Raw genomic sequence first — 27,856 nt, 5'->3', positions numbered from 1 at the left:
TGCAGAAGCCCGCCGAGGGAACCGGAGAATCCGGTTTGAGTTTCTTCAGTCTGCGTGTTTTGCTGAGCTAGGGGGGCTGGTGTTTTCAAGCGACGAATCTACTGCGGAGCCCCAGGGTGCCTGCCAGGCAGTCGCCACATCTCCCGGAGAGCGTCGGATTTGGGGAACCGCCCCTATAAGCGCCGTGGCACGCACGCGCACTGCCGCTGGGCGGGGAGATCCCGGGTCTCCGCGCGGAGTTTTGGGGTTTGTTTCCGCTGCTTCCGGTTTCCCGGGAGTCGGCGCCGCTTTCGTGCTTCCGCAAGCCCCCGCGGCCCCAAGCGGGACGGAAGCTTCGAAGCTGCGGGGCCGGGGCGAGCATCTTTTCTTCCTCCCATTCCGGCAGAGGCCTTGTCGCAGCGGGCCGGTCCGCAGGGCGCCCCCGATGGCGGGTCAGCGGGTGGAGGTGGACGGCGGGATCATGGAAGGGGTGAGTGCGGGGCAGGGCCGGTGGCGTAGGAAAGCGAGCTTCCCCGTCTGATGTTCTTTCTCTCCTCTCCCACCCACACCCTTGGCAGGGAGGCCAGATCCTGAGGGTGTCTACAGCCCTGAGCTGTCTCCTGGGCCTCCCTTTGCGGGTACAGAAGATCCGAGCCGGCCGCAGCACGCCTGGCCTGAGGTGAATCGGGGCGCTGGGGGGCGGGCGGGGACTGGGGGATGCGGGTGAGCGAGCGCTGGGCGGGGGAGGAGAGACGGGCTGCTGTTTCCGGGCCTGGGGTTTGGGTCGCCCTGTGTGGCTGGGGAATTGGCAGCCCGGGTGTGAGGCGTGTTAGAACCCGCCCCAAGGTTGAGGAATTTGAAGCTAGCCTCAAGGCTCCGGGACACCGTGCTCCATCTGGGGCGGTTAGCGGTCGTAGGGGCTGTGCGATCTTGACAGCCTGAAGGGGCAAGTTGAGAAAATAGGCCCACGTTCATTCTATATAGCTAAAGTTCTCTAGTCTCCTGATGAGTTAGTTGTCTTTTAAATGTTTTCTCACGTCATTGGGCTTATTAAGTACCTGGAGAGGTTGCGGCAAAGGGCACGAGGGTTCAGGAGAGCACAGCCGGGAGGGCGGGAGGAAACCCCACTTTTTAACCAGTGTATTCTCTGCTGCTGCACATTTTAGAACCATAGCTCAGGCAAGGACCCTAACATATTATTCTAGCTTACATTCGGACCTCTAAGAAGTTACGAGTACAATCAGAATTACCAGTTGTGGACAAGGAAACACGTTGACCCTTGAACTTGTTTCGTTTTGTCTGGGAAACCAAGCAGGTCACTAGCTAAGTTTCAGGTATAGGCACCTATTAGAAGGGGACTCAGGTTGAAGCCAAACTGATTCCTTTGGACATTGTAATAGATGAGCAATCTCTTGGTCTTTTATTTTATCCACATTCCATTTTGAAATTATTAAAAGGCAATTATTAATGTGTGCAAACATTAATTACCTTAGTCACACCAGTTGTTTGCAGCAATCAACTTCACCAGAAGGAAAATCCAATTTATTAAGAATGTGTTAGGTACTTCATTAGTTTGCTAGAGCTGCCATAATACCAGACTGGGTAGCCTAAACAACAGAAATTTCTTTTTCTCACTGTTCTGAAACCTGCAGGTCCAAGATCAAGGTGCTGGCAGGGCTGGTTTCCTCTGAGGGCCATATGGGAAGATTCTTTCCATCCTCTTTTCTTGGGTTGGAGATGGCCTCACTCTTGCTGCCTCTTCACATGGTCATCCTTATATGCATGTGTACCCCTCATGTCTCTGTATGTCCTAATCTCCTTTTATAAAGATACCACAGAGAATAGATTAGGGCTTACCCTAACTGCCTCTTTCTTTTCTTTCTTTAAGATTTTATGTTTAAGTAATCTCTACACCCAACATGGGGCTTGAATTTACAACCCCAAGATCAGGAGTCCCATGCTCTACTGACTCAGCCAGCCAGCCAGCCAACTAGCCAGCCAGCTGTCCCCCATCTCTTTTTAACTTAATCACCTCTTTAAAGGCCGTAACACCAAATAGAGTCAGAATCTGAGGTATTAGGAGTCAGGGCTTCAACATAAGAATTTTGGAGGAACACCATTCAGCCCATAACAGGTTCCATAGATTATTCAATGACATGCACGTGAGATTGGTGGCCCTGGGATAAGTTTTCAGCTTTCCTCTCTGTATACTTCTCATTTGCAACAGTGCATCTATGTATGTGCTTTTAGCTAAAGCAAGTGGTTTGGAAGGAACCAAATGATGCCTTCAAGCAGGTAGTCTAGGTCCCTAAAAACTCAAAAGAAGCTCTGACACTGAAGATATGGCACTTGTTGTGGTTAGACCTTGCTCTTTTCTTGCCATTGCAGTTTTATAAATGGGTCATAAAATGTGGGGCTATAGGCAGTCTGAATGCACACGTTTTGATGCAGTATTATGACCTGAAGGCCTCAACATTTATCTGGACTGGAAATGATTCGAGATTTGTGTGATGGGCAATTGGAGGGGGCAGAAATCGGCTCGACAGAAATAATGTTTACACCAGAGAAGATTAAAGGTGGAATCCACACAGCAGATACCAAGACAGCAGGGTATGTATCACTTATCTTCCACTGAAGCATGGGTTTTAGAGTTAGACCTGGATTCAGGTGCAGGTACCACCTACCATTACTAGACAAGTTGCTTAACTTCTTTGGGCTTTAACTTCTTCACTTTTTTTTTTTAATTTTTTTAAAGATTTTATTTATTTATTTGACAGAGATCACAAGTAGGCAGAGAGGCAGGCAGAGAGAGAGGGGGAAACAGGCTCCCCGCTGAGCAGAGAGCCCTATTCGGGGCTCGATTCCAGGACCCTGGAAGCTGAAGGCAGAGGCTTAACCCACTGAGCCACCCAGGTGCCCCACTTTTTCACTTTTAAAATGGAGATAAAACACTAACCTCTTAGGGACAGAGATGATGTAGTTTTGGGTATCTAATTGCTTATTAATTGTAGCTATTAAATCTAGAATTTTCCTTTGTGCATGGTATAGCCTGTTTGTTTCTTTTTATTATTTAGAAACTGACTGTGGGAAAATGACCAAGTGTTTATGCTCTGTAGTAAGAGTAGTTTTTGCATTGTATGTAGCCTATCTAGTTCTTGGCTTGCTGCTAATTATAGACCATATTCTACTATTAGTCTAGGTATTTTTGTTGTCTTTTAATAGATGCTTAAGCTACCCTGTTTAGAAATGTTTAGCTCTGATCTTGGGGTTCCCCCCTTTGGAAATGGATATTTAACAATTAAATTGAGCCTTTATCCTTTTCCAAGAATTCCTCCTTTTTTTTTTTTTTTTTAAAGATTTTATTTATTTATTTGACAGACAGAGATCACAAGTAGGGAGAGAGGCAGGCAGAGAGAGGGGGAAGCAGGCTCCCCGCTGAGCAGAGAGCCCGATGTGAGGCTCTATCCCAGAACACTGGGATCATGACCTGAGCCGAAGGCAGCGGCTCAATCCACTGAGCCACCCAGGTGCCCCAAGAATTCCTCCTTTTATTGATAACACATAGAGAGCACATTTTTTGTTTTCTGAGTTATTTGGCTGATTGCTATTGTAAACCATATCGTTTTACCAAAATCCTATTTTTACTGGGAAATTTGATAAAATAAGAACTACTGATGTAAACCTGATGCTACTTTGTATCAGAAACTGTTTTAGTAGATTTTGATTATTTTAGTTTATGAACATGTTTAGTGGGCACCTAGGTGACTTAGTCGGTTAAGTGGGTAAGCATCTGCCTTCCGCTCAGGTCATGATCTCAGAGTCCTGGGAAGAAGCCCTGAATCAAGCTTCCTTCTCAGTGGGGAGCCTGCTCCTCTTCCTTGCCTTCTGCCCCCCTTCACCCCCCACTCCCACCCCGTGCTCTCTCTCTCACTCTCTCAAATAAATAAAATCTTAAAAAAAAAAAAAGATAGAAAATATTTAGTGGTAATTGAGACTTGGGTATGGTGTGAATAAACCTCTGTGAAAAGGGACCTGCTGCCAGGCCTAAGGTGAAATTTTCTGAGTGAGAACTTTCTAAGGGGATTAAGGAATTTTGAGGTATCTTTCTTTATAGCCAACATGTTATTTTGGATATTCTCCTGTATAGAAAGGGGGGAAGTTAGATAGTTAACCAACTGTCTAAAGATTAAAACAGAATTACAGAATTTTGAAGCTGCAAGAGGGAAAATAGAAACCATGTATTTCCAGTTCTTCTTCCACTTTGTGAATGAGAGAATAAAGAGCCTCTGGGGTTGAGTGATTTACCCAAAGTCATGGAGTCAGGGACAGAACTAGATTAGAATATAGGCCTTCTGGCTTCTAATCCACCAGACTATATGGGAAATGATTTTAAAGTTGCAAATCCAGCTCCATTCATGAGACTTAAACTAAGCTTTTTCCTAGCAAGAAAATGTATCTTACTTATTCACATTCTAACGTTTTTATCTTACACTGTGATTATAGTACCATGTGTTTTCTCAGGTGTCTACCCTTGTTTTTGTCATTTCTTACTCTCCTAAAGTTAAGGTTTTCTTTTTTAAAGATTTATTTATTTATTTATTTATTTGAGAAAGAGATGGAGAGAGCAAGATCTCATGGTGGGGAGGGGCAGAGGGAGAGGGAGAGGCAGACTCTCCGCTGAGCACAGAGCCCAATACTGGGCTGGAGCCCAGTACAGGTCTCGATCCCAGGACCCCAGGATCATGACCTGAGCCTAAGGCAGACACTTAACCAACTGAGCCATGCAGGTGTCCCTGAGGATTTTTTACTATTCTTAGAATCTGATTTTATCTGCAGAGAGGGGAAACACTTTAAATTTTGGGGTCCTCAGAGGGAATAAACACTGAGAAATTAAGTAGTGTTAACCTTATGGTTTACTGTAAACTAAACATTTCCAGGTTTTATTCACGTTTCACATGAGAAGTTAAGTAAAGTTCTGTCTTTTGGTATTAGAGGCTATGTCTAATCTATACCACAATCTGTATGAATGTGACAGCTCACGTAGATAATCTGACCAAGGGTATCACTTTATAAAATACTGCATATTCTAGAATTAATTCACGTGATTTCTCACATTATTTTACTATAATGACCAGAGCTGAGTTACAGCAAGGATTATTTCCTTTAAACTTACTTCAGTGTAAATTATTCAGCTGTCAGTCTTTGTAAAAGATTATTCCATCATATCATAAACTCCATGATGGTAAGTACTGTATCTTGATATCCGGAACAAAGCCTTGTGCGTGGTAGAGATTCAGATGTAATTATTTAAGTATTTCTTGACCTTGGCCTTGACTTGTGTGTGTAACTGTCTGTCATTGTAGAAAAGTTATTACAGGGGCGCCTGGGTGGCTCAGTGGGTTAAATAAAGCCTCTGCCTTCGGCTCAGGTCATGATCCCAGGGTCCTGGGATGGAACCCCACATTGGGCTCTCTGCTCCGCAGGGAGCCTGCTTCCTCCTCTCTCTCTGCCTAGTTGTGATTTCTCTCTGTCAAATAAATAAAATATTAAAAAAAAAAAAAGAAAAGTTATTACAATTTAATTGACTCTATTTTCTTTGCTGTATTTTTAGGCTTTAACTGTATTAAATGGATTTTCGTAGATCACACTTTCAAGAATCCTTTTATAAAAACTATAAGCATAGTTTTATTTTTAAAAAATTCTTTTTTTACTTCTATGTAACTTAAAGATCACACGACTAATGAGGTGGATTCAAACCTAGATTTGCTGATCATTTAAGGCCCTTCTATTTAAGTTCCTTCTATGAAATACTGTCTTTCCTTTTATTTATTTATTTGAGAGAGAATGAGAGAGAGCAAGCATGAGAGGAGGAAGGTCAGAGGTAGAAGCAGACCTCCCCACTGAGCAGGGAGCCCGATGCGGGACTTAATCCTGGTACTCCAGGATCATGACCTGAGCCGAAGACAGTCGCTCAACTGAGACACCCAGGCCCCCCAGAAATGCTGTCTTTAAGATTCAGGATTTCCGTAGTTACTGTGGTGTTTTGTTTTTTGTTTTTGTTTTTTAAGTGAGATCTAGACACACCTGGGTGGCTTAGTCAGTTAAGCATCTGCCTTCGGCTCAGGTCATAATCCTGGGGTCCTGGGATTGAGCCCCACATCAGGCTCTTTGCTCAGCAGGGAGTCTACTTCTCCCTCTGCCTGTCACTCCCGCTGCTTGTGCTCTCTCTCTCTCTGACAAATAAGTCTTTAAAAAAAATAAAGTAAGATCTACGCCTAGTGTGGGGGTCGAACTCATGACCCTGAGACCAAGAGTTGCATGCTTTACTGTCTGAGCCAGCCAAGTGTGCCCCTCTTTTTTAATGGGGTGTTTTTAAACTTTAAACTGGAGGTTACATACCTGCCTTCCCAGTTGTCTGTGCTCAGCTCATTTTGATGTGTAGTAACACCATGTTCTTGAGACTTTAGAAAGAAAATGTGGCTAACCCTGTTTTGCCTTCTTCTTAGGAGTGTGTGCCTCTTGATGCAGGTCTCAATGCCCTGTGTTCTCTTTGCTGCTGCTCCATCAGAGCTTCGTTTAAAAGGTGGAACTAATGCTGAAATGGCACCACAGATTGATTACACAGCTATGGTAAGGACCTTTGTTGTTGATGAACTGAGATGATCTCTCATGTATTCTTCTGAATCTCTATCCTCTATTGAATATATCTGAGTGGTTTGTGTGCATACCTGTTCATTTCTTCATGGTGTCTAGTTCTTTTGTGGGAGAGGGTAAGGGATTATGTTTACTTTAGATTTTGTGTTGTATCTTAGAACAATGTTCATAGTGAATTCTTCTAAAAGCTCAAATGTATTGTTACATGAATTATATTACTTACATAAACCAGTTGTTATATAAATACAGGAATTATGATTATGATTTGGAATAAAAAACTTAAGAATTAAACACTGTGCTTGATGAGAGTTGGTGAGGATATTGAAAATTAGAACCCTTGCACGCTATTAGTGGGAATGCAAAATGGTGCAGCCACTAAGGAAGACAGTGTGAAGATTCCTCAAAAAATTAAAAACAAAACTACAATCTTATCCAGAAATCCCACTTTTGAGTATTTATAAAAAAGGATCGAAATCAGGATCTTCAAGAGATACTAGCATTCCCATGTTCATTGCAGCATTATTCATAATAGCCAAGATGAGAAAACAGCCTAAATGTCTCTTGATGGATGATGGATGAAGAAAATGTAGCATATACATAGAGTATGATACTACTCAGCCTTAAAAAAAGACGTTCTAGAATATATGACCCCATGAATGAACTTTGAGAACATTATGCTAAGTGAAATAACCAGTCACGTGAAGACAAATAACGGGCATGAATTCCACTCGTATGCCTAAAGTAATCAAATTCATAGACTCAAAGAGTGGCCTGAGGTAGAGGGAAGGGGGAAATGGGGAGTTACTAATTAATAGGCATAACGTTTCAGTTAGCAAGTTGAATAAGCTCTTAGAGATCTGTACAACATTTACCTATAGTCAGCAATAATACACTCTTAAAAATTTGTTGAGGGTAGATCTCATGTTATATGTTCTTACCTCAGTAAGATAAAATTTAAAAAAATTAAGTACCATATTTTGACTGTAAATTTTGAAAATGATAAAACTTAGCATGCTTATATAGTTAGTAGGAGAGAAAAGTGGTATCTTTTATTCCCCCTCCAGATTTGTTGAAGTGTAATTATAGTAAAATACACCTTTTTAATGTACAATTCTATGCGGTTTTTAAATTTATTTTAAATTTATTTTTATTTAATTTATTTTATTTTTTAATTTTAAATAATTTTATTTTATTTAAATAATTTTATTTTAAATAATTTTAAATAAATTTTTTTTATTTTAAAGATTTGACAGAGAGAGACACAGTGAGAGAGGGAGCCCAAGCAGGGGGAGTGGGAGAGGGAGAAGCCGGACTCATGACCCTGGAATCATGACCCAAGCTGAAGGCAGACATTTAATGAGTGAGGCACCCAGGTGCCCCTCTGGACTTTTTTGAAAAAGATTTTATTTATTTATTTGTCAGAGAGCGAGAGTACAAGCAGAGGGAGCAGCAGGCAGAAGAAGAAAAGCAGACTCCTCTCTGAGCAGGGAGCCCAATGTGGGGCTTGATCCCAGGATCCCGGGATCATGACCTGTGCTGCAGGCAGACTCTTAACCCACTGACAACCCAGGTGTTCCCAGTTCTGTGATTTTTGACATATTGTTGTTAACCAGCCCACAATGAGGATACAGAATCACTGTAAAAAAAAAAAAATGGGGCGCCTGGGTGGCTCAGTGGGTTAAGCTGCTGCCTTTGGCTCAGGTCATGATCTCAGGGTCCTGGGATCGAGCCCCGTATGGGGCTCTCTGCTCAGCAGAGAAGAGCCTGCTTCCCTCTCTCTCTCTCTGCCTGCCTGTCTACTTGTGATCTCTCTCTGTCAAATAAATAAATAAAAATCTAAAAAAAAAAAAAAAAAATTCCCTCATACTCCTTTGCTATAAGTCCCATACCCCAGCCCATGGCAACTACTGATCTATATTGTAAACATAGTTTTGCATTTTTTTTGGAGTGCCATATAAAAGAATAATATTGTATGTAGCCTTTTGGGCCTTTTTTTTTTCACTTACCATAATATGTTTGAGATTCATCCCTGTGACTTGTTTTAGCAATAAAAGCAGAGTAGTATTCTACTATATGGATGGGCCAGTTTGTTTAGCAATTTATTCATCTGCTGAAGGACATTTTTGGTTTGCTTCCAATTTTTGGCAGTATGGAATGTCGCTATAAACATATATGTACTGGCTTTTATGTGAACATAACTTTTCATTTTTTTTGGTTTAGTACCAAGGGGAGGGATTGATTGTAATAGTAAGTATATATTTAACTTTATGACAAATTGTGAAATTGTTTTGGTATCCAAAGTAGCTGCATTCTTTTGCACTTTCACCAGCACCCTATAAGAGTTTCAGCTATTCTGCATCTCCCCAGCACTTGATAATTTAAATTTTTTTTTCCATTTTAATACGTGGTATAATCTTTTTTCTTTTTAAGAGGGAGAGTGCAACAGGGGTTGGTGGGGTAGAGGGAGAGAATCTTAAGCAGGTTCCACACCCAGCATTGGCTTGATCTCACAACCCCCATATCATGACCTGAACCAAAATCAAGAGTCAGATGCTCAACTGACTAAGCTACCGAGGCGCCCCTAGGTGCTATAGTCTTTTAAAATTTAGTTTGTCAGGATGCGTAATGAAAGTTAATCTCTCCTCACCTAATAATTCCATTTCAAGGAAATGACCCTAATTAAATATTACAGACTGAAGCAAAAGATAAATGTTAAACGTATTTGAGCAGAGCATTATATACTATAATAATCATTATATACATAATTATGTAATAATGAAAACTCAGGGAATGGGTAAATAAATTTGCTAGAATGCCATGCAGCTATTTAAATATTGTTTAGGAAAAATTTTATGATATCAGAAAAATGCTTTTGTTTATAATGTTAAATGGGAAAAATGAGGATAAACATATATGCAGTGAGATTTCAATGTATAAAAGAATTGAGAAGGCAGGGCCTGGGTGGCTCAGTCGGTTGAGCATCCACATCCTTGATTTTGGCTCAAATCACCATCTCAGGGTCATGGAATCAAGCCTTATGTTGGCTTCCATGGTGGGCATGGAGCCTGCTTGGGATTCCCTCTCTCCCTCTCCCTGTAGCCCTCCCCCTCTCATTCTCTTCTCTCTCAAATAAATAAATCCTTAAAAAAATTTGAGACAGCAGGTTGGAATGGTATTCACCAATATCCCCTAATTTCTTATGCATTATATAGTGAAGGGTTAGGAAATATTGTCCTACGAAGTAAAATAACCACTAGGATCAAGTATCCTGAGTTCTGACAGTTTTTTCATTAGATAGACTGGTACAGCCCTGACCAATTAAATGTTAAACTTTTAATTTTGGTTTACGTATCAGTTATTTATTTGAAAAATAGAACTCTCCACGTATTTTTGTATCAATATTTATCCATAGTGCCTTCTTGCCAGCTCAGTGCAGAGCACTTTGGTTTAATAAATATGCGTGTTGAATCAGTGAATATTTGTGCTTTAAGTAACAACAAACTGATTTTTCAGGTTTTCAAGCCAATTGTGGAAAAATTTGGTTTCACATTTAATTGTGATATTAAAATGAGGTAAGTTACTTATTTGTTAGCCCTTCGACCCACTATTTATACTTAAAATTGTGGGAAAGCGAGACATTAGAGGATTATTCTGGAACCCACTACTTCTTGTAATAACTAGGAAATAGAGTTTGTAGGAAATAATTGTGCTTCCTGGGCTTAAAAACAGAAAGCAGCAAGGGGGCATGGGGACTTGAAAGCAGCCACATATGGTGTTTGCTTATTTCTAGGAAGAAATATTTTCAAGGGAATCGCCTCACTGAGAGACCTTCACGTCTGGTGTTATCCATGCTCAGCACAGACTGAGTACTTTCTGTATGCAGAAAGTAGATTATGCATGGCAGGGTCATAAAAGGGACTCTCCTCCACAATGCAAATCAGTTATTTTCCAAAGAAACATATTGATTTTTCAGATTATTTCTCTTCAAGGCTTCCCTTCTGCCACATAAAAACAAGGCCAGATTTCTTCATGAGGCATTTACGTGTGCGACAGCCTTGGTCCATTGTTCCAGTTTACCTTTCTAGCTTCATTCCCTGCACCCCCACGCCCCATGTATTCTAACACACGTTTACTTGCTCTTTAAACCACTCTGCCTTTGGGTTTTCATTTCTTTGTTCATGTTTTTCCTCTCCTGCTCTCTTAAAAACTAGAAATCCTACATTTTTTCATAGTGTAACCTATGATTTCTTGTGTGAATTGTCCATGAGTGAGTCTCCGTTGGAATTCATATTTGCACCTCTCTTGTGGTCTTTTTACAGCCTGATGTGGTCTAGTAGGTTGTCTGTGCGGCCATCTCTTTATCAGAGGGGGAGCTCCTCTGTGGGTAGGAGCGCTGTTACTCTCTTCTTTATGTTGCCGGCATCCTCTATAGAATAAAGTGACACTCAGTATTTGAGTTACAATTTTGTTAGCGTTTAGTTACTTCAGTATTTGTCATATATTACTGAGGACCTCCTCCTTGCCAGATGTTATTTTAGGGCCCTTGAATATAGCAGGAACAAAACAGACAAAGTGCTGCTGCCAAGGAGCTTAATATTCTAAAACACCACTGTCAAAAAGAACTTTCTGTGTTGAGGGGATGTTCCCTATCTGCCCAATATAGTAGTCACTAGCCACATATGACTGTTGAGCACTTGAAATGTGGCCAGTGTGACTGGGAAGCTGAGTTTTAAATTACATTTAAATTAAAATGGTCACATGCAGTCTGTGGCTACCATATTGGACAGCACAGATCCAAAACATCACTTGGAAATTTCAAACATGAACTATATGTTTGGAGATCATTCACATGTTATTTTATTGTAAACGTTTAGCTTTATTTTTGTTGTACAAGCAGTTTATGTGAGTGTTTATCATACTTTCTATAGGGGCTACTACCCAAAAGGGGGTGGTGAAGTGATTGTCCGAATGTCACCAGTTAAACAGTTGAATCCAATAAATTTAACTGACCGTGGCTCTGTGACTAAGATATATGGAAGAGCTTTTGTTGCTGGTGTTTTGCCATTTAAAGTAAGTTGTCTGGAAGTGTATGTGGGTCTTGGTATTATGTCATATAAATTTTGAAATTATTGAAAGCACTCATTTTTTTTGAAGATTTTATTTTTAAATACTCTGTATGCTGAACATGAGCTAGAACTTAGACACCTGAGATCGAGAGTTGCATGCTCCAGTTCATGGGGTGCCTGGATGGCTTAGTCGGTTAAGTGTCTGCCTTTGGCTCAGGTCATGATCCCAGGGTCTTGGGATTGAGTCCCTCATTGGGCTCCTTGCTCAGTGGGGAATTTGCTTCTCCCTCTCCCTCTATGCTCTGTTTCTCACTCTCTCTCCAGTAAATAAATAAAATCTTTAAAAAAAAAAAAAAAGTTGCATTCTCTACTGACTGAGCCAGCCAGGTCCCCCTAACGCACATAATTTTTTAATAGATTTTTTTCATTAAAAATTTTTCCTAAATATCTATGCTCTTTACTCTTGAAAGTCTAGTTTTTATATAATGCACATAAAAGTTATTAATTATTGTATGTTCCTTTGCAGGCTTGAGAGTAATTGTCAAAATAATCATTAATTTCTTTCATTCTATTTTTCTGTCTTGCCAAAATAGGTAGCAAAAGATATGGCAGCGGCTGCCGTAAGATGCATCAGAAAGGAGATTAGGGATCTTTATGTTAACATCCAGCCTGTTCAGGAACCTAAAGACCAAGCCTTTGGCAATGGAAATGGAATAATGTGAGACAATACACTTTTTCCTGGGCACTGAGAGGTCTGAAATAATTATCCTGTTTAAGTAAAAGATCTGTAGTTTTTCTGTTGAAATAGTACAGTTTTAAAAAGGCATATTTTTAAGGACATTCCTATCTAAAACAGCAGTATGATGAATTAAGACCATTATTTTTTTCAGAATTTTTCTCTGGGTATGGTTTGCTTTTCATTACGTTGTAAGAGTTCTTTCACTCTTAAGCTAGCTCATAAGCTAATCAGAAGTTAGTCTTTGAAGCTGATCCTCTCGAGAGACATTTCCAGTTGTTTTTCTGTACCTCAAATGTGAAGTCCATTGACATGTAAATGTTAGATCTGGCAAAGATCTATTTAGAAAAGAATTATATTAATTTAATTAAGAGTTATTGATTTAAATATAAAAATGCTTTAATCTTTTGAAGTATGAGAGTGTCTCTTGTGGATAAAAAGACTTTCAGAGTTTCTCTTAAAGGATTTAAATGCATGTCCTACACTTGATAGTACTATCTAAAAACTGTAAAACAGGGCACTTGGGTGGCTCAGTGGGTTAAGCATCTGCCTTTGACTGAGGTCATGATCCCATGGTTTTGGGATGGAGCCCTGCATCAGGCTCCCTGCTTGGTGGAGCGCCTGCTTCTCCCTGTCCCTCTGCCACTGCTCCTGTTTGTGCTCTCTCTCTCTCTCTCAAATAAATAAAATCTTAAAAAAATAATAATAATAAAAACTAAAGCAATACCAATCATTTCTATAGAAAGATCTTTTCTTTTTTTAATTGAAGTATAGTTGGCATGCAGGTATATAATGTAGTGATTTGACAAGATTTGACAATATGTTACGTTTTGCTCACTACAGATGCAACTTCCATGTGTCACCTTATGATGCCATTACAATACCATGTACTGTATTCCCTATGCTGTGCCTTTCATCCCTGTGGCTTACTCATTCCGTAACTGAAACCCTGTATCTCCCAATCCCTTTCTCCCATTTTGCCCATCCCCCATCCCTTCCCCTCTGACAGCCCTCAGTTTGTCCTGTATTTATGGATCTGTTTGGGCTTTTGTTTTTTAGATTCCACATATAAGTGAAATTGTGTATTTGTCTCTCTTTAACTTATTTCACTTAGCACACAAAATGGCAAGATCTCATTCTTTTTTATGGCTGCGTAATACTCTATTGTGTATATACATACCACATCTTCTTTCGCTATTTCTCTATTAATGGACACTTCAGGAGTTGCTACTGGCTTTGCAATTATTGATAGATATATACTTATTGCCATTTTGTTAATTGTTTTCTGGTTGTTTTTGTAGTCTTCTGTTTCTCTTGTGTTCTCTTTCTCCCTTTGTGATTGATAACTTTTGGTAGTGTTCTTTCTCTTGGTGTTTTCTTTATTTTCTGTGTACCAACATTTTAGTTTTGTGGTTTCCATGAGGTTCATATATAATATCCTAAGTATATAGCAGTCTGTATTAAGGGAGTGGGAGAACCTGAGTGGGGAAAGAGGCAGAGGAAGAGTGAGAGAGAGATCTCAAGCATACTCTGCCCTGAGCGTAGAGCCCCATGTAGGGCTTGATCTCACAACCCTGAGTTGGTGACCAATATTGACCGATGCTCAACGCACTGAGCCACCCAGGCGCCCCTCATAAAATACTTCATAATGTAGTAGAAATGGTATCATTTATTGTGGATGACAGAACTTCAAGAAGAGTCATTCCTTGCCTGTGAATTGATTAGAATCCAGTGTGACTTCTTGTCGGAAGTGCTAAAGGATACTGATGCCTTGGGGAAGTTGGACTGTACTAGTTGTGTCACTCCCTATGTAGACAATTTCACTTTTGCAATTTATTAGATAGATCTAATTCTACATACTTAAATAATCACAATTACACTATATTGTATTTGCATGTAATTTTAGAATATATCATAGATAGTAATACTTTTTTTTTTCCTATATAGCATTATTGCTGAGACATCCACCGGCTGTTTGTTTGCTGGATCATCGCTTGGTAAACGAGGTACAGATAAATGAATGGCGGTCCACAATTTCCAGTGCTAGTGTAAAATTTTTTAATTATCTGTTAGGATTTGAATGTTATAGTGTGATTGATGGTAAGTGTAAAAGGATATGGTTAATGGATTATGTTTTAGAGTCAGTTAAATTTTCAGTCTTTCTCCTAACTTCATACTTAGAAAAATTTCAAAGTTATAGAAAAGCTGAATGGCTAATCTACTGTTCTCCAAGATTTACCAGTAATGAGCTTTTGGCTACAAGTTTGTGAATTTCTGAACTATTTCAATGTCAGTTGCAGACACTGTGTCTTATCCTTGAATACTGTAGCACGGATGTTCAGAGAGTAATACCCAAGTAATCACAATACCATTTTACACCCAGAGAATTTGTCTGTTATATTCAGATGTAACTAGTTGTCTCCAAAATATTTTTTACAGCAGTGGTTTTGTTTTGTTTTTGTTTTTGTTTTTTTGACCACTCACCTAATTGGTCATGTCTGCTTAGTTTCTTTTCTACTACAGAATAGTTTCACCTTTCTTTTTCTTTCATGATACTGACATTTTGAAAAGTCCAGGCCATTTTCTCCTAGGATTTCCCACAATTTGGATTTGTCTGATTGTCTCATGATTAGATATATTCAGGTGAAACATTTTTAGTAGGAATAGGTGACTATGTACATTCCATTGCATCATAACAGGGTTGGTGATAATGTCAGTTTGTCCTTTATTGATAAAGCTGGCTGTGATCACTTGGTTAAAGCAATGTCTTCCAGGTCTGTTGGTTATAAATCCTTTCCCTTTTTAAAAGTAATAAGTCATCTGGGATAATACTTTGAGACCATTTTGTTATCTTATTCCTCTACAGCTTTCATCCAGTGGTTTTAGTGTCTATTGGTGAATCTTTCCTGCATCAGTTCTTACATTGGTGATTTCAAAAAACCTGAATACTTTTGTGAAAGGGAAGTGTAATTAAGATTTAGTATATTTGAGAGAGGAGATAAGTGTATACATTGGATTGTAATATTTGAAGTTACTTTTGCCACTGAGGTCACTTCTGGTTGGACTCCTTGTTATTTGTGGTAGCTGCTTACTTTATTGCTACTGTGTAGATGTTTAAAAGGTACTTACCCTTTCAGTTCTGTTTAACCACATTTATTACTGCTGAAAATAAAAAATTTCAGGTAAATCTTAGTCTGCTCACTTGGTTGATGTAGATACCAGTTGGGTATCAGATCTTATCAACATAATGGAATAAGTAAAATCATAATGACATAATGAATATGATATAAATGAATTCTACTTAAAACTGTGCGCTATATAAAGTATGATTAGTGGACCAGCAGCATAGCAGCATCATCTCGGAACTTGTTTGAAATACATGTTTGGGGGTTTATTTCATACCTATCAAATTAAAATCTCTGGAATTTGGGCCCAAGAATCTTTTAACAAGCTCACTGGAGCCATCAGAAAGGATGAATACCCAACTTTTGCATCAACACGGATAGGACTGGAGGAGATTATGCTGAGTGAAATAAGTCCAGCAGTGAGAGTCAATTATCATATGGTTTCACTCACTTGTGGAGCATAAGAAATAACACGGAGGACATTGGGAGATGGAGAGGAGAAGGGTGTTGGGGGAAATCAGAGGGGGAGACAAACCATGAAAGACTGTGGACTCTGAGAAACAAACAGGGTTTTAGAGGAGAGGGGGTGGGGGGATGGGTGAGCCTGGCAGTGGGTATTAAGGAGGGCACGTGTTGCAGGGAGCACTTGGTGTTATATGCAAACAACGAATCATGGAACACTACATCAAAAACTAATGATGTGTTGTATGGTGACTAACATAACACAATAAAAAATAAATAAGTAAGTAAGTAAATACATTTGGGGGAAAAAAAGCTCACTGGATACTTCTGACATACACTGAAGTTTGAGAAGTAGTGATCAAAAATACACATTGAGAGTACGCCAGTTACTTGTTAGATATGAGGAGGAATCAATGTGGATAGTGAGCCACACTGATTCTTCCCTGTACCTAACAGTCTTGAGAAAGCAAAGATAATGGAAAATATAAAGCAGGGACTAGAAGCCCATGTAAAACGTGATAAGTGCTGGACAGACATTGGGTAGAATATGAGTTCATTGGGTACCAAGATGTGCCAGGTAGTGTATTCTGTGGTCATAGTGGAAGAGCCACTGTCCTGCTTCCTGGCTTAGTATGACAGAGGAGACAGGACAGTACAATGATTTTACTATTCCCAGGGTACCAAAGGAACATAGGGGAAGAACAGCTAATTCTCCTTTAGGGACTGGTTAACCCCAAATCTGGCTTCTGCCATTCAGCGATTCTCCAAAGTTTTCTTTAGATTAGTAGAAATTAGCCAGACAACAAAGTGAGCTAAGGAGGAAGGACACAGGACAGTGCTGACATAAAAGAGTTGTATTCTCTGTTTGGGCAGTACAACCAAGTATGACAGGTACAGGATCTGGAGTGGGGGAGTGGAGATGAGGTTAGAGAGGTTAACAGAGGCCAGATGTTGAAGCACTTCATAGGCCATGGAAAGGACTTTGAGTTTCATCATGAAAACATAAAGATTTTAAGGAGGAATGTAATATCAGATCTTTAGAAAGATAATTCTGGTAGATATGTGGAGGATAAGAAGAAAATCATATTGGAGGCAGGAGGACAAGACTGTTGTAGCTGTTCAGGTCAGAAATGGTGAGGGTCTATACAAAGGAAAGCAGTGACTGGGCCTAGAGAGAGGAGTACTGATAACAAGGGTATTAGGATGGGGAGTAGGTATTTGGTGACCAGTTGCAAATGGGAAGTGAGGAAGGCTAGCTTGGCTAACTGGAAACATTTACAAATTGTGATATAGAAGGTCGAGTTAGTTTGCCAGGGTAGACAATAGTTTTAGATATGTTGCATTGAGATTGTAAAGTGACTAGTACTCTGTTATCAGCAACACCTAGAATGAACTTTGCCTGCCTGCTCTGAAAAATGTCTACTATTCCATCAATAGTTTTTCTTACTTTGTCATATGAGACCACTTTTACTTTGAAGCTGCCTTTGGACTATACAGTTTCAGAGTGCACAGTACTTTTTTCTAGAGTTATAACAGAAGGAGGGAATAGATGATAGGGCAACATACTTGCTCAGAGTGACTGACTCCTGCTGGTGCTCTCCGTTGTTTCCTAGCAGGCATAGATGTCAAATGAGATGTCATTAGTTAATGTCAAGGCAGCTTGGGGTCTTATCGCTCAGTCTAGGTGGTGTATATATTTAAGGATATCAGAGAGAATGTCGTAGCTTCCATTGTCCCCCTTCATTTTTGATGAGAAAATGTCCCCTTTCGTTTCTGATTGAAATTAACTAGAAAATTACCAGACCCTGAGTGCTAACATCTAAGCATTATTACCAGAAGCATTCGCTGCTTGTCCATGCCGTCGGTTGTGGTAGAAACAGTAACCTGGGGACACCTGGGTGGCTCAGTGGGTTAAAGCCTCTGCTTTCAGCTCAAGTCATGATCCCAGGATTCTGGGATCGAGCCCTGCATCAGTCTCTCTGCTCCGCGGAGAGCCTGCTTCCTCTTCTCTCTGCCTGCCTCTCTGCCTACTTGTAATCTCTGTCTGTCAAATAAATAAATAAATAAAATCTTAAAAAAATAAATAAAAGAAACAGTAATCTGTAAACTAGTCATTTTTCACCGTCTCAGTCATTAAAAATATTTGATCTTCGTTTCTTTATCTATTGAGTGAGAGACAGCCTGGAGAATCTTCCGGCTATAACATTCTTTGATGTTGTAACAAAAGTAAGGTTTGGTTTCATTTGAGAGATCTGGGGGTTTGGATGGAGGCAGTGTTTTGTAACAGAGCACCAGACTGAGAATGAGAGGACGGAAGATTCAGTCCCACCAAGATTCTGCATGGCGACTCTGGGCTCTCCTTTCCTGAAAAATGAGATTGGACCACTAGCTGTATGTTAAGACCTCTTCCAACTTTATATGATAGCTGTATGGACAGGATATATTTTGTCTTTACATTGTTGTGTATTCTTTGCTTGCTCTTGTCTTTCAGTTAGTTATGTTCTTTAAACATTTTTAAAAATTAAAATTAAATTTTTTTTTTTTTTTTTTTAAGAGGGAGAGAGAGAGTGAGCGGGGAAGAGGGACAGAGGGAAAGGGAGAGAATCTTAAGCTATATGCTCCATCTCACAACCCTGAGATCATGACTTGTGATGAAATCAATAGTTGGGCCCTTAGCTGCCTGAGCTGCCCAGGTCCTGTTCAGTTATGTTCTTTACTGTGGTGGCAGAATGGTCAGCTAAGATGACTGTGCCTCTGGTTAATCAGTCCCTGTTTCCTGTGTGTGGAAATTGCCCAGGTTAGAGTAAGCACTTTCCTTCCCTCCTTCAGTATATGTGGTAATTCATGGCATCCCTCTAATGTCCTAAAATCAATCCTTTGGCCTTCTCTTTTTAATCTATAACCATTTTATAATATTGTTCTTTTTATAAGCTAGAAAACACCCAAATCATTGAATATGAATTTTAATTTGCTGTTACAAACCATCAAAGTTGAGACGTTTTTAAGAAATACCCCAAATACCAGATGATTGTTTGTCCGTAGGAAAGCATTAAAATTTCAGAGGAAATTAGAGTTTTGCTCTTCTTTGTGTAGAATAGTACTGATAAGCAGATTTCTCATACATACTTCATTTCGTTGAGTTGCCACAGACCTCTAGTAATAGCTGGTAATGATGTAGATCCATTTGTACTGTTATTTACTATCAAGGCGGCTGGGTGAGAGGGAGTATGAATGGCTCTGGGAAACAGTTTACCACCTGGCAGGGAAATCTTACTGCCAAGCCAGAAATTCTTTCCTTCTCCCTCATCCTCTGTGCAAGTTTTAGCCATTCTTCAAGTACTCATGTGAGTCCTTTATGCTCCATGAAGCATTCTCTAATTGTTCTAGAACCTATAATCTTTTCCTTTTCTGAACTTTCATTGGGGGTATAGTTTATACCTTAAAAGCTTAGTACCTGCTTATCCTCTGATTCTCTAATATATGAGTATTTTCTTATGTCGCCTTACCAAAGGAACCAGTTACTATTACTTAGTGGTGGGACACACATACTAGGTACTCAGTATTAACTTATTATTAATAGTTTATTATGAACCAGTCACAGTAATATGTGCTTTATAAATATTACCTCTAATATCTGTAACAACTTTGCAGCTTTTATCATCTCCATTTCCATCTCCACTTAGAAAAGGAAAGAGGAGAGGCTGAGTGGTTGAGATTCATACCACATGTTCCAAATCACTTCATTCAGTCATGTACTTGACTGATGGATATTGTGAAGATATTTATTATATTATGATAACCATTGTAAGGAAAAACAGTTAAAATTTTGAAAATTCCACTTTTCTGGGAAATCTTACTGAGGCATATATGTAATCAAATAAATTTCCAAATATAGAAATAGAAACTAATTACACTCTCATGCCTTAAAAGACTTTTTTTTTAAAGATTTTATTTATTTGACAGACAGAGATCACAAGTAGGCAGAGAGGCAGGCATAGAGAGGAAGGGAAGCAGGCTCCCTGCTGAGCAGACAGCCCCATGCGGGGCTCGATCCCAGGACCCTGGGACCATGACCTGAGCTGAAAGCAGAGGCTTTAACCCACTGAGCCCCCCAGGCGCCCCTTAAAAGACATTTTTATTTGTAGTCAGGGACTTCTTTTAGTTTAAAGTAAATACTTTAAAAGAATCATTTGAGGGGCACCTGGGTGGCTCAGTCAGTTAAGCAGCTGACTCTTGATTTCAGCTTGGGTCATGATCTCAGGGTCTGGGAACCAGTCCTGAGTCAGGCTCTGTGCCCAGCAGGGAGTCTGCTTGAGGATTCTCTCCCTCTCTCCCTCTGCACCTCCGCCTGCTCGTTCTCTCTTTCTCTCAAATAAATATACAAATCTTAAAAAAAAAATCATTTGATATTCTACTACTTTTGACAGCCTTATTTTGTATTCAGCATTGTATAAAGATTTGGGGCATGTGGAGAAACAGGGAGTAGGGGATGGCAATAAATATTCCGTCTTATTTTCAAAATAAGATAATGCCTATTTAAACCTTAAAGGAATAAAATTTTACAATATTTAATATGAGAATTTTTTTGATATGAGCATTTTTTTTTAAAGATTTTATTTATTTATTTGACAGACAGAGATCACAAGTAGGCAGAGAGGCAGGCAGAGAGAGAGAGGAGGAAGCAGGCTTCCCGCTGAGCAGAGAGCCGGATGCGGGGCTCGATCCCAGGACCCTGGGATCATGACCTGAGCCGAAGGCAGAGGCTTTAACCCACTGAGCCACCCAGGTGCCCCTGATATGAGCATTTTTATCTGCTCTTCCTTAGATGAAAATTAATTCTGAGTTTTAAAAAATCCTTTAATTCTAATAGAATTGCCTGCAGACTAATTATAACACACATAAACTGCATATTTTAAATTTTGAAGTTGAGGCATAGCATTATGGGATCATAACTTGGTTATAAATTGGTTTCGTAATTAGTACTTTTTTTTTAAATTTTTTAAAGATTTATTTATTTATTTTGAGAGAGACTATGTAAACGGGAGGGACAGAGGAGAAAGACAATCCCCAGCAGACTCCATGTTGAGTGCAGAGCCCCATGTGACCCCGAGATCATGACCTGAGCTAAAACCAAGAGTCAGACACTTAACCAACTGAGCCACCCAGTTGCCCCTCATAATTAGTACTTTTAAAACGGGGCCAAAGCAGCCTGGTTTTTCCTCCACTAGGTTCATATAAAGATACAAATGATTTACCTGTGCTAAGTTCCCAGAAGACTAAGTATTTTAAAGGTCTTATCCTAAAAATTGCATTGGGTGAATTCAGAGGCCTAAAAAAATGTTATACCAGTGCTAACTGGGATATAGTAATTCAACTTTTTGCCTCTTCATAATTTAGTTTTTTCCTGTCGTGTCTGTCATAGGTGTAAATGCGGACAAGGTTGGAATTGAAGCTGCTGAAGTGCTCTTAGCAAATCTCAGACACGGTGGCGCTGTGGATGAGTATCTGCAAGACCAGGTAAGCATGCTTGCAGGAGAGAGACCTTGTTGATCCGGAGCTTTATCATCATCCTCCTCTCCGGTAGCAAGTGGTGCTTTTCCATCCACCAATTGTTTGGGCAGAGCTTCAGCCAGTCTTAAACTAGTCAGACTGTCTGCACCAAGATGGTTTAAGATACTGGGTAGCATTTCTGTCAGCTGCTTTGTCTCAGCATGGCCTGTAATGGTGGTAAAGTGTTCGCTGCCAGCAATGCCTGAACTTTGGGGTTGTTAAAGTGGATCACTGTTCCTTGGTTTGTGAACATATTCATTTCTTCAATACCAGAGATATTGTTTACCCCTAACTTCTTTAAGGAGAACTGAAGTTTTTTATCATCTGCTGTAGCAATTCTATGAACCATCCTCTTCTTTGGGCAAGCAAAGAACCAATGCGCACTTGTACTTGCAGTTTGGCAAGTTTCTCCTGGTTCATGACAGTTTCTTTCATCTTGTTGGAGTGGAAATGGGACCGCATGGGGAACTAGGGTTGGCGCTCAGGGGGTCTCAGGTGGACCAGCTGGGATTAGGTCTGAATATAAATTTTAATCATTGACTTAATCATTGACTAATTGGCATGTCCTAGTTCCAGTTTTTAAATATTCTGGAATTACATACCTCACATTTCAGTTTTCAGCTTGACCTGGCTACAGCATTTGACCCAACGGATCGTTCTTTCCTTCTTGAAATATTTTCCTCACTTGCTTTCTTTTTTTAATTTTTAAATTTTTTAGTCGGTGGTGGGTGCAGAGGGAGAGGGAAAGAATCTTAAGCAGACCCACGCCCAGGACAGAGCCCGACACAGGACTGGATCTCACAACCCTGAGATCATGACCTGAGCCAAAATCAGGAGATGTGTGCTGAACCAACTGAGCCACCCAGACGCCCCCTCCCTTGCTCCCTGAAACATTATTATCTTTCTTTTCTCCCTGGCTGTGTATTCTAGTCTTTTTGCTAGTTTGTTATTACTATTGTTTTCATCTTCTCAACTTCTAAATTTTGGAAAATCCCTAGACTCAGGCTCATGCATCTTTTCTGTATCTATATTCACTTCCTCAGTTGTTTCGTCCAGTGTCACAGCTTACGTACCATCTGTATACAAACAACTCCCAAATTTATATCATTGGCTCAGGCTTTTCTCCTTAACTCCAAATTCATATCCCTTGCGTCTGTCAGTATTTCCATTTGGATGTGTCATAGACCTCTGAAACTTAACATATCTACTTACATGGAGAGATACTGGTGAATGTTTCCAAGTAAGATCTTTTTATGGTCCACTGTCTTGATAGATTTTTTTTTTCCACCACACTTTTTTCTCTTTAATCTCAAATCAGCAATCTGTATCTAAAAATACACTCTTCAGGATTTCTTAACCAGTTTCTTCTTTCTTTCTTTCTTTTTTTTAAGATTTTATTTTTAAGTAATCTACACTAAGCGTGGGGATTGATTGAACTCACAACCCCAAAATCAAGAGTTGAATGCTCCTCTGACTGAGCCAGCCGGGCGCCACCCCCCACTCACTGCTTTAACTAGTTTCTTAAGACAATTTCCCTTGTTTCTAGTCTCTTCTTACCCTGGTGGACTCTATACTGCCAATAATTCTGTATTAGTGTATTTATTTACCCATTAATATGTAATTTTAGAGAGTGGAAGAAGTTTGTCTTATTCTAGCTTGTAGAGACAGTCGGTCTGATTAAATAGATTAGCTTTTAACTCTATATTTTATTCTTAAACAGTGATTTTAGAAAACCTATGTTAACAACTGCTGCTAAGCATTTCTATACGATATCACAGACTGCAGGTGACAAAGGTTTTCTATCTTCAGAATGATAATAGAAAAAAGTAGAAATTCTTTTAGCTCTTTTGATTTCAAATAGTGTTTTCATGTGGTAAGGAGTAGAATTTTAACTCCAAATACTAGTAAAAGTGTGAAATTTTTCTTCTTTGTTCTTTTTTTAATAGCTGATCATTTTCATGGCATTAGCCTGTGGCGTTTCCAGAATAAAAACAGGACCAGTTACACTCCATACACAAACAGCTATACATTTTGCTGAACAACTAGCAAAGGTGAGTATTTCATTAGCGAGAGTAATTGATTTTTATTGTAGCCAGTTTTGAGTTAGGTTGTAATAGACAGAAAATTTAATGATAATCATAATTGCTGTCACTCACCTAGTACTTCCTGTGTGACAGACATTGAGCTAACTCAGCAATTTACTTGCATCATCTTATTCTGCTTAAGCACTTTATTATTTATTTAAGGATTTTATTTCTTTATTTGAGAGAGAAAGAGAGAGCAAGCGAGCACAGGCAGGGGGAAGGGCAGAGGGAGAGGAAGAAGCAGGCTCCCCACTGAGCAGGGAGCCCGATGCAGGGCTCGATCCCATGAGATCATGAGATCATGACCTGAGCCAAGGCAGAGGCTTAACTGACTAAGCCACCCAGGCACCCCATATTTACTTATTTGTAAGGATTCATTTACTTATTAGAAAGAGCACAAGAGCTGGGGGAGGGACAGAGGGAAATCTCAAGCAGACTCCCCGCCAAGTGTGGAGCCCAACATGGGGCTCAATCCCAGGACCCCAAGATCACAACCTGAGCTGAAATCAAGAATCAGATGCTCATGAGCCATCCAGGTGCACCTCTGCATAACCATTTTAGATGGTTGTTTATTATTATTCCCATTTTCCATGTGAATAAAGTAAGGTAGAGGGATTCAATTAATTGCTCAAGACTATATAGTTTCTTAGTGGCAGAACTGTACTTTGAGTAAACCCAGGAAAGCATACATCAGAGCCCACATGTGGTACTGCCTTACAGAGTAAGGATGTTTTGGTGAGAACTATGAAATCACATCATAGGGGATTTATAATTGGCCATAAACTTAAATATTTATATAATAATTTAAATGTTTCATTTTCTTGTGATTCTATGATAGAAAGGAATATTTGCTGAAATTTTCATACCAGCCCTCTTAACTTTTAGAAGACTAGACTTAGAGTTTTTAGTGAAATAAGATTTAGTATTGTACCTTTTTTTAAAAAGTGACTTTTATTATACCTTTTTTCAAAAAGTTACTAACATGTTTATCTCATCTGGAACTAATATAATTTCTTTATAGAAAATTTGGAAAATAAGCTGAAAAAAAGTGCCATAATTCCCTTTTGCTAGTAAAACCACTGTTGACCTTTAGGTAATTTTCCTCTGAAAAGTGTTTTCTCTTTGTACTTTTTTTACACTTAACGCACACAGCTTCATTTCTTGCCTTTTCCAGTAACTTTGCATAGTTCCATTTTGCTATAGTCTTTGTAATTTCATAAAGTGATATAAAATTTATAAGTCAGAATTTTATGAAGGTGCTGACCTTAAGTAGTTTTAAAAATTATAAATCACACTGTTTAAAAAAAAAAAGCCACTATAAACGTGTACTAAGCACAAGGTCATTGTTGGCCTACTCCCTCCAGTTTATTTGTACGATTTTTAATAACATGGGGGCATAGATAAGGGGCATCTGGGTGGCACAGTCAGTTAAGCGTCCAACGCTTGGTTTTGGCCCAGGTTTTGATTTCATGGTTGTGAGATCGAGGCCCACATCAGACTCTGCACTCAGTACAGAGTCTGCTTGAGATTCTCTTTCCCTCTCCTCCTGCCCCTCCTGCTTGTGCTCTTTCTCTCTCTCTGTTTCTAAAATAAATAAATAAGTCTTTAAAAAAAAAAAAGGAAAAAAGCATAGATAAATTTTGGTTCAGTTGTAGGAAAAGGCTAATAGGAATTAAAGGCAAATTATATTTGATGTTGAGAGATCGTTAGCTGTATTTTTTATTTTTCCATTAATGCTCTATTTCCATTAATGCTGTCTTTCTTTGTGGACTATGATCTCCTTGAGAGTAGGGACCAAATTGTATTCATTTGATCTTCCATTTTATAGTACTTTGCATGTAATAGATGCTGACATGTTATTTGAAGTGAGTACCCAGTGAAAAGTACAGTGACCTGGCATTTATAGCTCTGGTTTATTTTTAGCTTTGTTGTCTTTTAACTGAGGGACTTTGGGTGAGCTGCTTTGTCTTTCTGTGCCTCTGTGCAGATAATTGATCTGTAAAATCAGAGACTGGTGCATAGTCCCTTAAGACTCCTTCCAGCTCTAAATTTTTGTAGTTTTCAATATGTTTGTATATAGGTTAGAAATGGTTTCCTTGACTGTTCCTATGTTTCATGTTTATATAATGCTTACAGTGTGAAAAAATATTTATGCATATGTAATTACATAAATAATTTGGCTGTATAGCTCAGAATTCAGTGTGTATTCTTTCAGCAATAATTTTCAGTATTACTGTGTATGTATCAATACACTGCCACATAAAACTGAAACTGGAATAATTTGTGAATATTATTATTTAACAGGGCCTCAAAGTGATGGTTTTCAAATGGTGTTTCATAGAATCCTAAGGTTTTAGGCACCCTTGAAATCCCTTTGCTACAAATTAAACCCACTCAGTTGTTTTGATTTTAATTGTTTTGTTAGAATGAACACAGTAGCTTTAAAAAAAAAGTTTCCAGAATACAGTGATGGAGATCCTATATTTCAAAGCCAAACTTGAATTAGTTAACAAGTCAAAAATAACACTGTTGGGGCGCCTGGGTGGCTCAGTGGTTTAAGCTGCTGCCTTCGGCTCGGGTCCTGGGATTGAGTCCCACATCGGGCTCTCTGCTCAGCAGGGAGCCTGCTTCCCTCTCACTCTCTCTGTCTGCCTCTCTGCCTACTTGTGATCTCTCTCTGTGAAATAAATAAATAAAATCTTTAAAAAAAAAATAACACTGTTAAGCCAGTAAAGATGAAGAGCCTCTCCCCAACTTCCTTCTCTGAACTAGATTTTTTTTGAATAGCATACTTAGGGAATTAAATTGGCAAGAAAAATTTGAGGGAAATTGAAAACTTGATACTTGACAAAATAAGAGAAGTATAAATGCTTCAGTGCCCTGTTTGAGAAAAAATTTAGGAAGTAGGTAGTGAAGGTATGTTACAGTTAACAGTTGAGATTTTAAAAATGATGATTGCCTAGTCTACAGACATCCTGGGATTTTGATTCAGTGATTATGGAGTGGCTATACATTCTGGCAGGCTATACATTCTGACAGAAGTGCACAAGCATTATTTCTGAACAAGAGTCATGGTTCTGGAGCAAAATATTTTATATCCAGACTACTGAATTTCTCATGAGTCATTTGATCTTTGTGCCTCTAGCTGCTTCAGTAAAATGAGGTAGATGTTAATTACCTGACTTTTTAAGTAGGATTTGTGGGTTCTCCTTTCATCCTTCCTCATATTACTTATATACTAAACACTTCTCTGGTTTCAGGCTAAATTCTCTGTGAAGAAATCAGAAGATGAAGAAGATGCATCTAAAGACACTTATATTATTGAGTGCCAAGGAATTGGAATGACAAATCCATATCTATAGGGTATTTGCCTTTTAAATAATACCTCAATGATGTGTTGCACTAATCCGTAAATACTAGAAAACAATGAATAAGAAGTAACTTATTAAAGAACCTGACATAAGCATGGAGATGAAGTACAGAGTGTTGTAGATTTGCTGAGAATTCTTCATCAAATTAATCTTACTTCGACTATCTCCTGAGATAAGGACAAGGAAATGAAAGAGCTGATGGATGTGTATGATAGCTGGTTTCAGTATTAAAGTATTGAAATAGAACATTCTTTCCACCTGAAGTGTGTTTTTCTTCTTATATAATAGATTAAGTCAGGGATGTAGATTTGGTCTGTAATTTGGGTCTCGTTCTAATCACTTTACCAAAACCTTATGTAAAGTATGATGGGACAACTTTTTGCACAAGTACTTGTTGTGTCAACAATAACATTTAATAAGCACTTTCTCATTCAAATTATGTGTACCTTCTTTACAACAGGCATTTGGTAAATATTGATTTTGAATCTGGAATGTTTTGAAATCAAACAATGAGGATTGCAAAATTTGAACCCTAGTAAATTTGTCCAAAATTTCAGCCTTGGTATGTTTTTGTTTGGCTTTCAAAACATTCACCAGGCTCAAAATCTAATTAAAAAATAATTGAGCACCTTTTAGAACAGAGTGTGCCTTTCATCACATTCTATTACCTTATACCTAGTCGGTTTCTGCATTTAGATTACTTCCTGGTTGCTGCAGGCAGTTGAGGTTGTGACTTAGATGAAACTGGTTTGGTGTTATGAGCTAACTGTGCTCTCCTGTAATACAGTGAGGAAGTCTTTTAAACTTGGTTCTGTTTTGGATTTTATCC

At 39.1% G+C, this 27,856-nt stretch overlaps 1 protein-coding gene and 1 pseudogene across 4 annotated transcripts; one reads left to right on the top strand and one right to left on the bottom strand.

Annotated features, from left to right (window-relative positions):
* Positions 1-226: 226 nt before the first annotated feature.
* Positions 227-27,273, top strand: RTCA (RNA 3'-terminal phosphate cyclase). 4 transcript variants are annotated; one of them, XM_046021644.1, is made up of 11 exons: positions 229-469; positions 558-658; positions 2,446-2,589; positions 6,486-6,609; positions 10,147-10,205; positions 11,562-11,703; positions 12,293-12,417; positions 14,383-14,441; positions 21,445-21,539; positions 23,519-23,623; positions 26,917-27,273. In XM_046021644.1, the coding sequence occupies exons 1-11, from the start codon at positions 425-427 to the stop codon at positions 27,016-27,018; spliced, it is 1,101 nt and encodes a 366-aa protein (XP_045877600.1). In that variant the 5' UTR covers positions 229-424; the 3' UTR covers positions 27,019-27,273. The 4 variants fall into 4 exon arrangements, with proteins under 4 accessions (XP_045877609.1, XP_045877600.1, XP_045877616.1 ...); XM_046021653.1 differs by lacking the exon at positions 2,446-2,589 and having other exon boundaries at positions 227-469; XM_046021660.1 differs by lacking the exon at positions 229-469 and having other exon boundaries at positions 2,431-2,589.
* On the bottom strand, positions 21,560-22,299 carry LOC123946926 (annotated as a pseudogene).
* Positions 27,274-27,856: the final 583 nt, after the last annotated feature.

Source organism: Meles meles, chromosome 1, assembly GCF_922984935.1.
Source record: "Meles meles chromosome 1, mMelMel3.1 paternal haplotype, whole genome shotgun sequence".
Classification (NCBI taxonomy): Eukaryota; Metazoa; Chordata; class Mammalia; order Carnivora; family Mustelidae; genus Meles; species Meles meles.
This window is presented reverse-complemented; position numbering and strand designations above follow the sequence as displayed.

Excerpts from the sequence above, each read along its gene's own strand:
- RTCA (XM_046021644.1), top strand. The coding sequence starts at position 425 with ATGGCGGGTCAGCGGGTGGAGGTGGACGGCGGGATCATGGAAGGG. Across the intron at positions 10,206-11,561 it reads AATTGTGATATTAAAATGAG|GGGCTACTACCCAAAAGGGG; the intron begins GTAAGTTACTTA and ends TACTTTCTATAG. Across the intron at positions 23,624-26,916 it reads TTGCTGAACAACTAGCAAAG|GCTAAATTCTCTGTGAAGAA; the intron begins GTGAGTATTTCA and ends CTCTGGTTTCAG.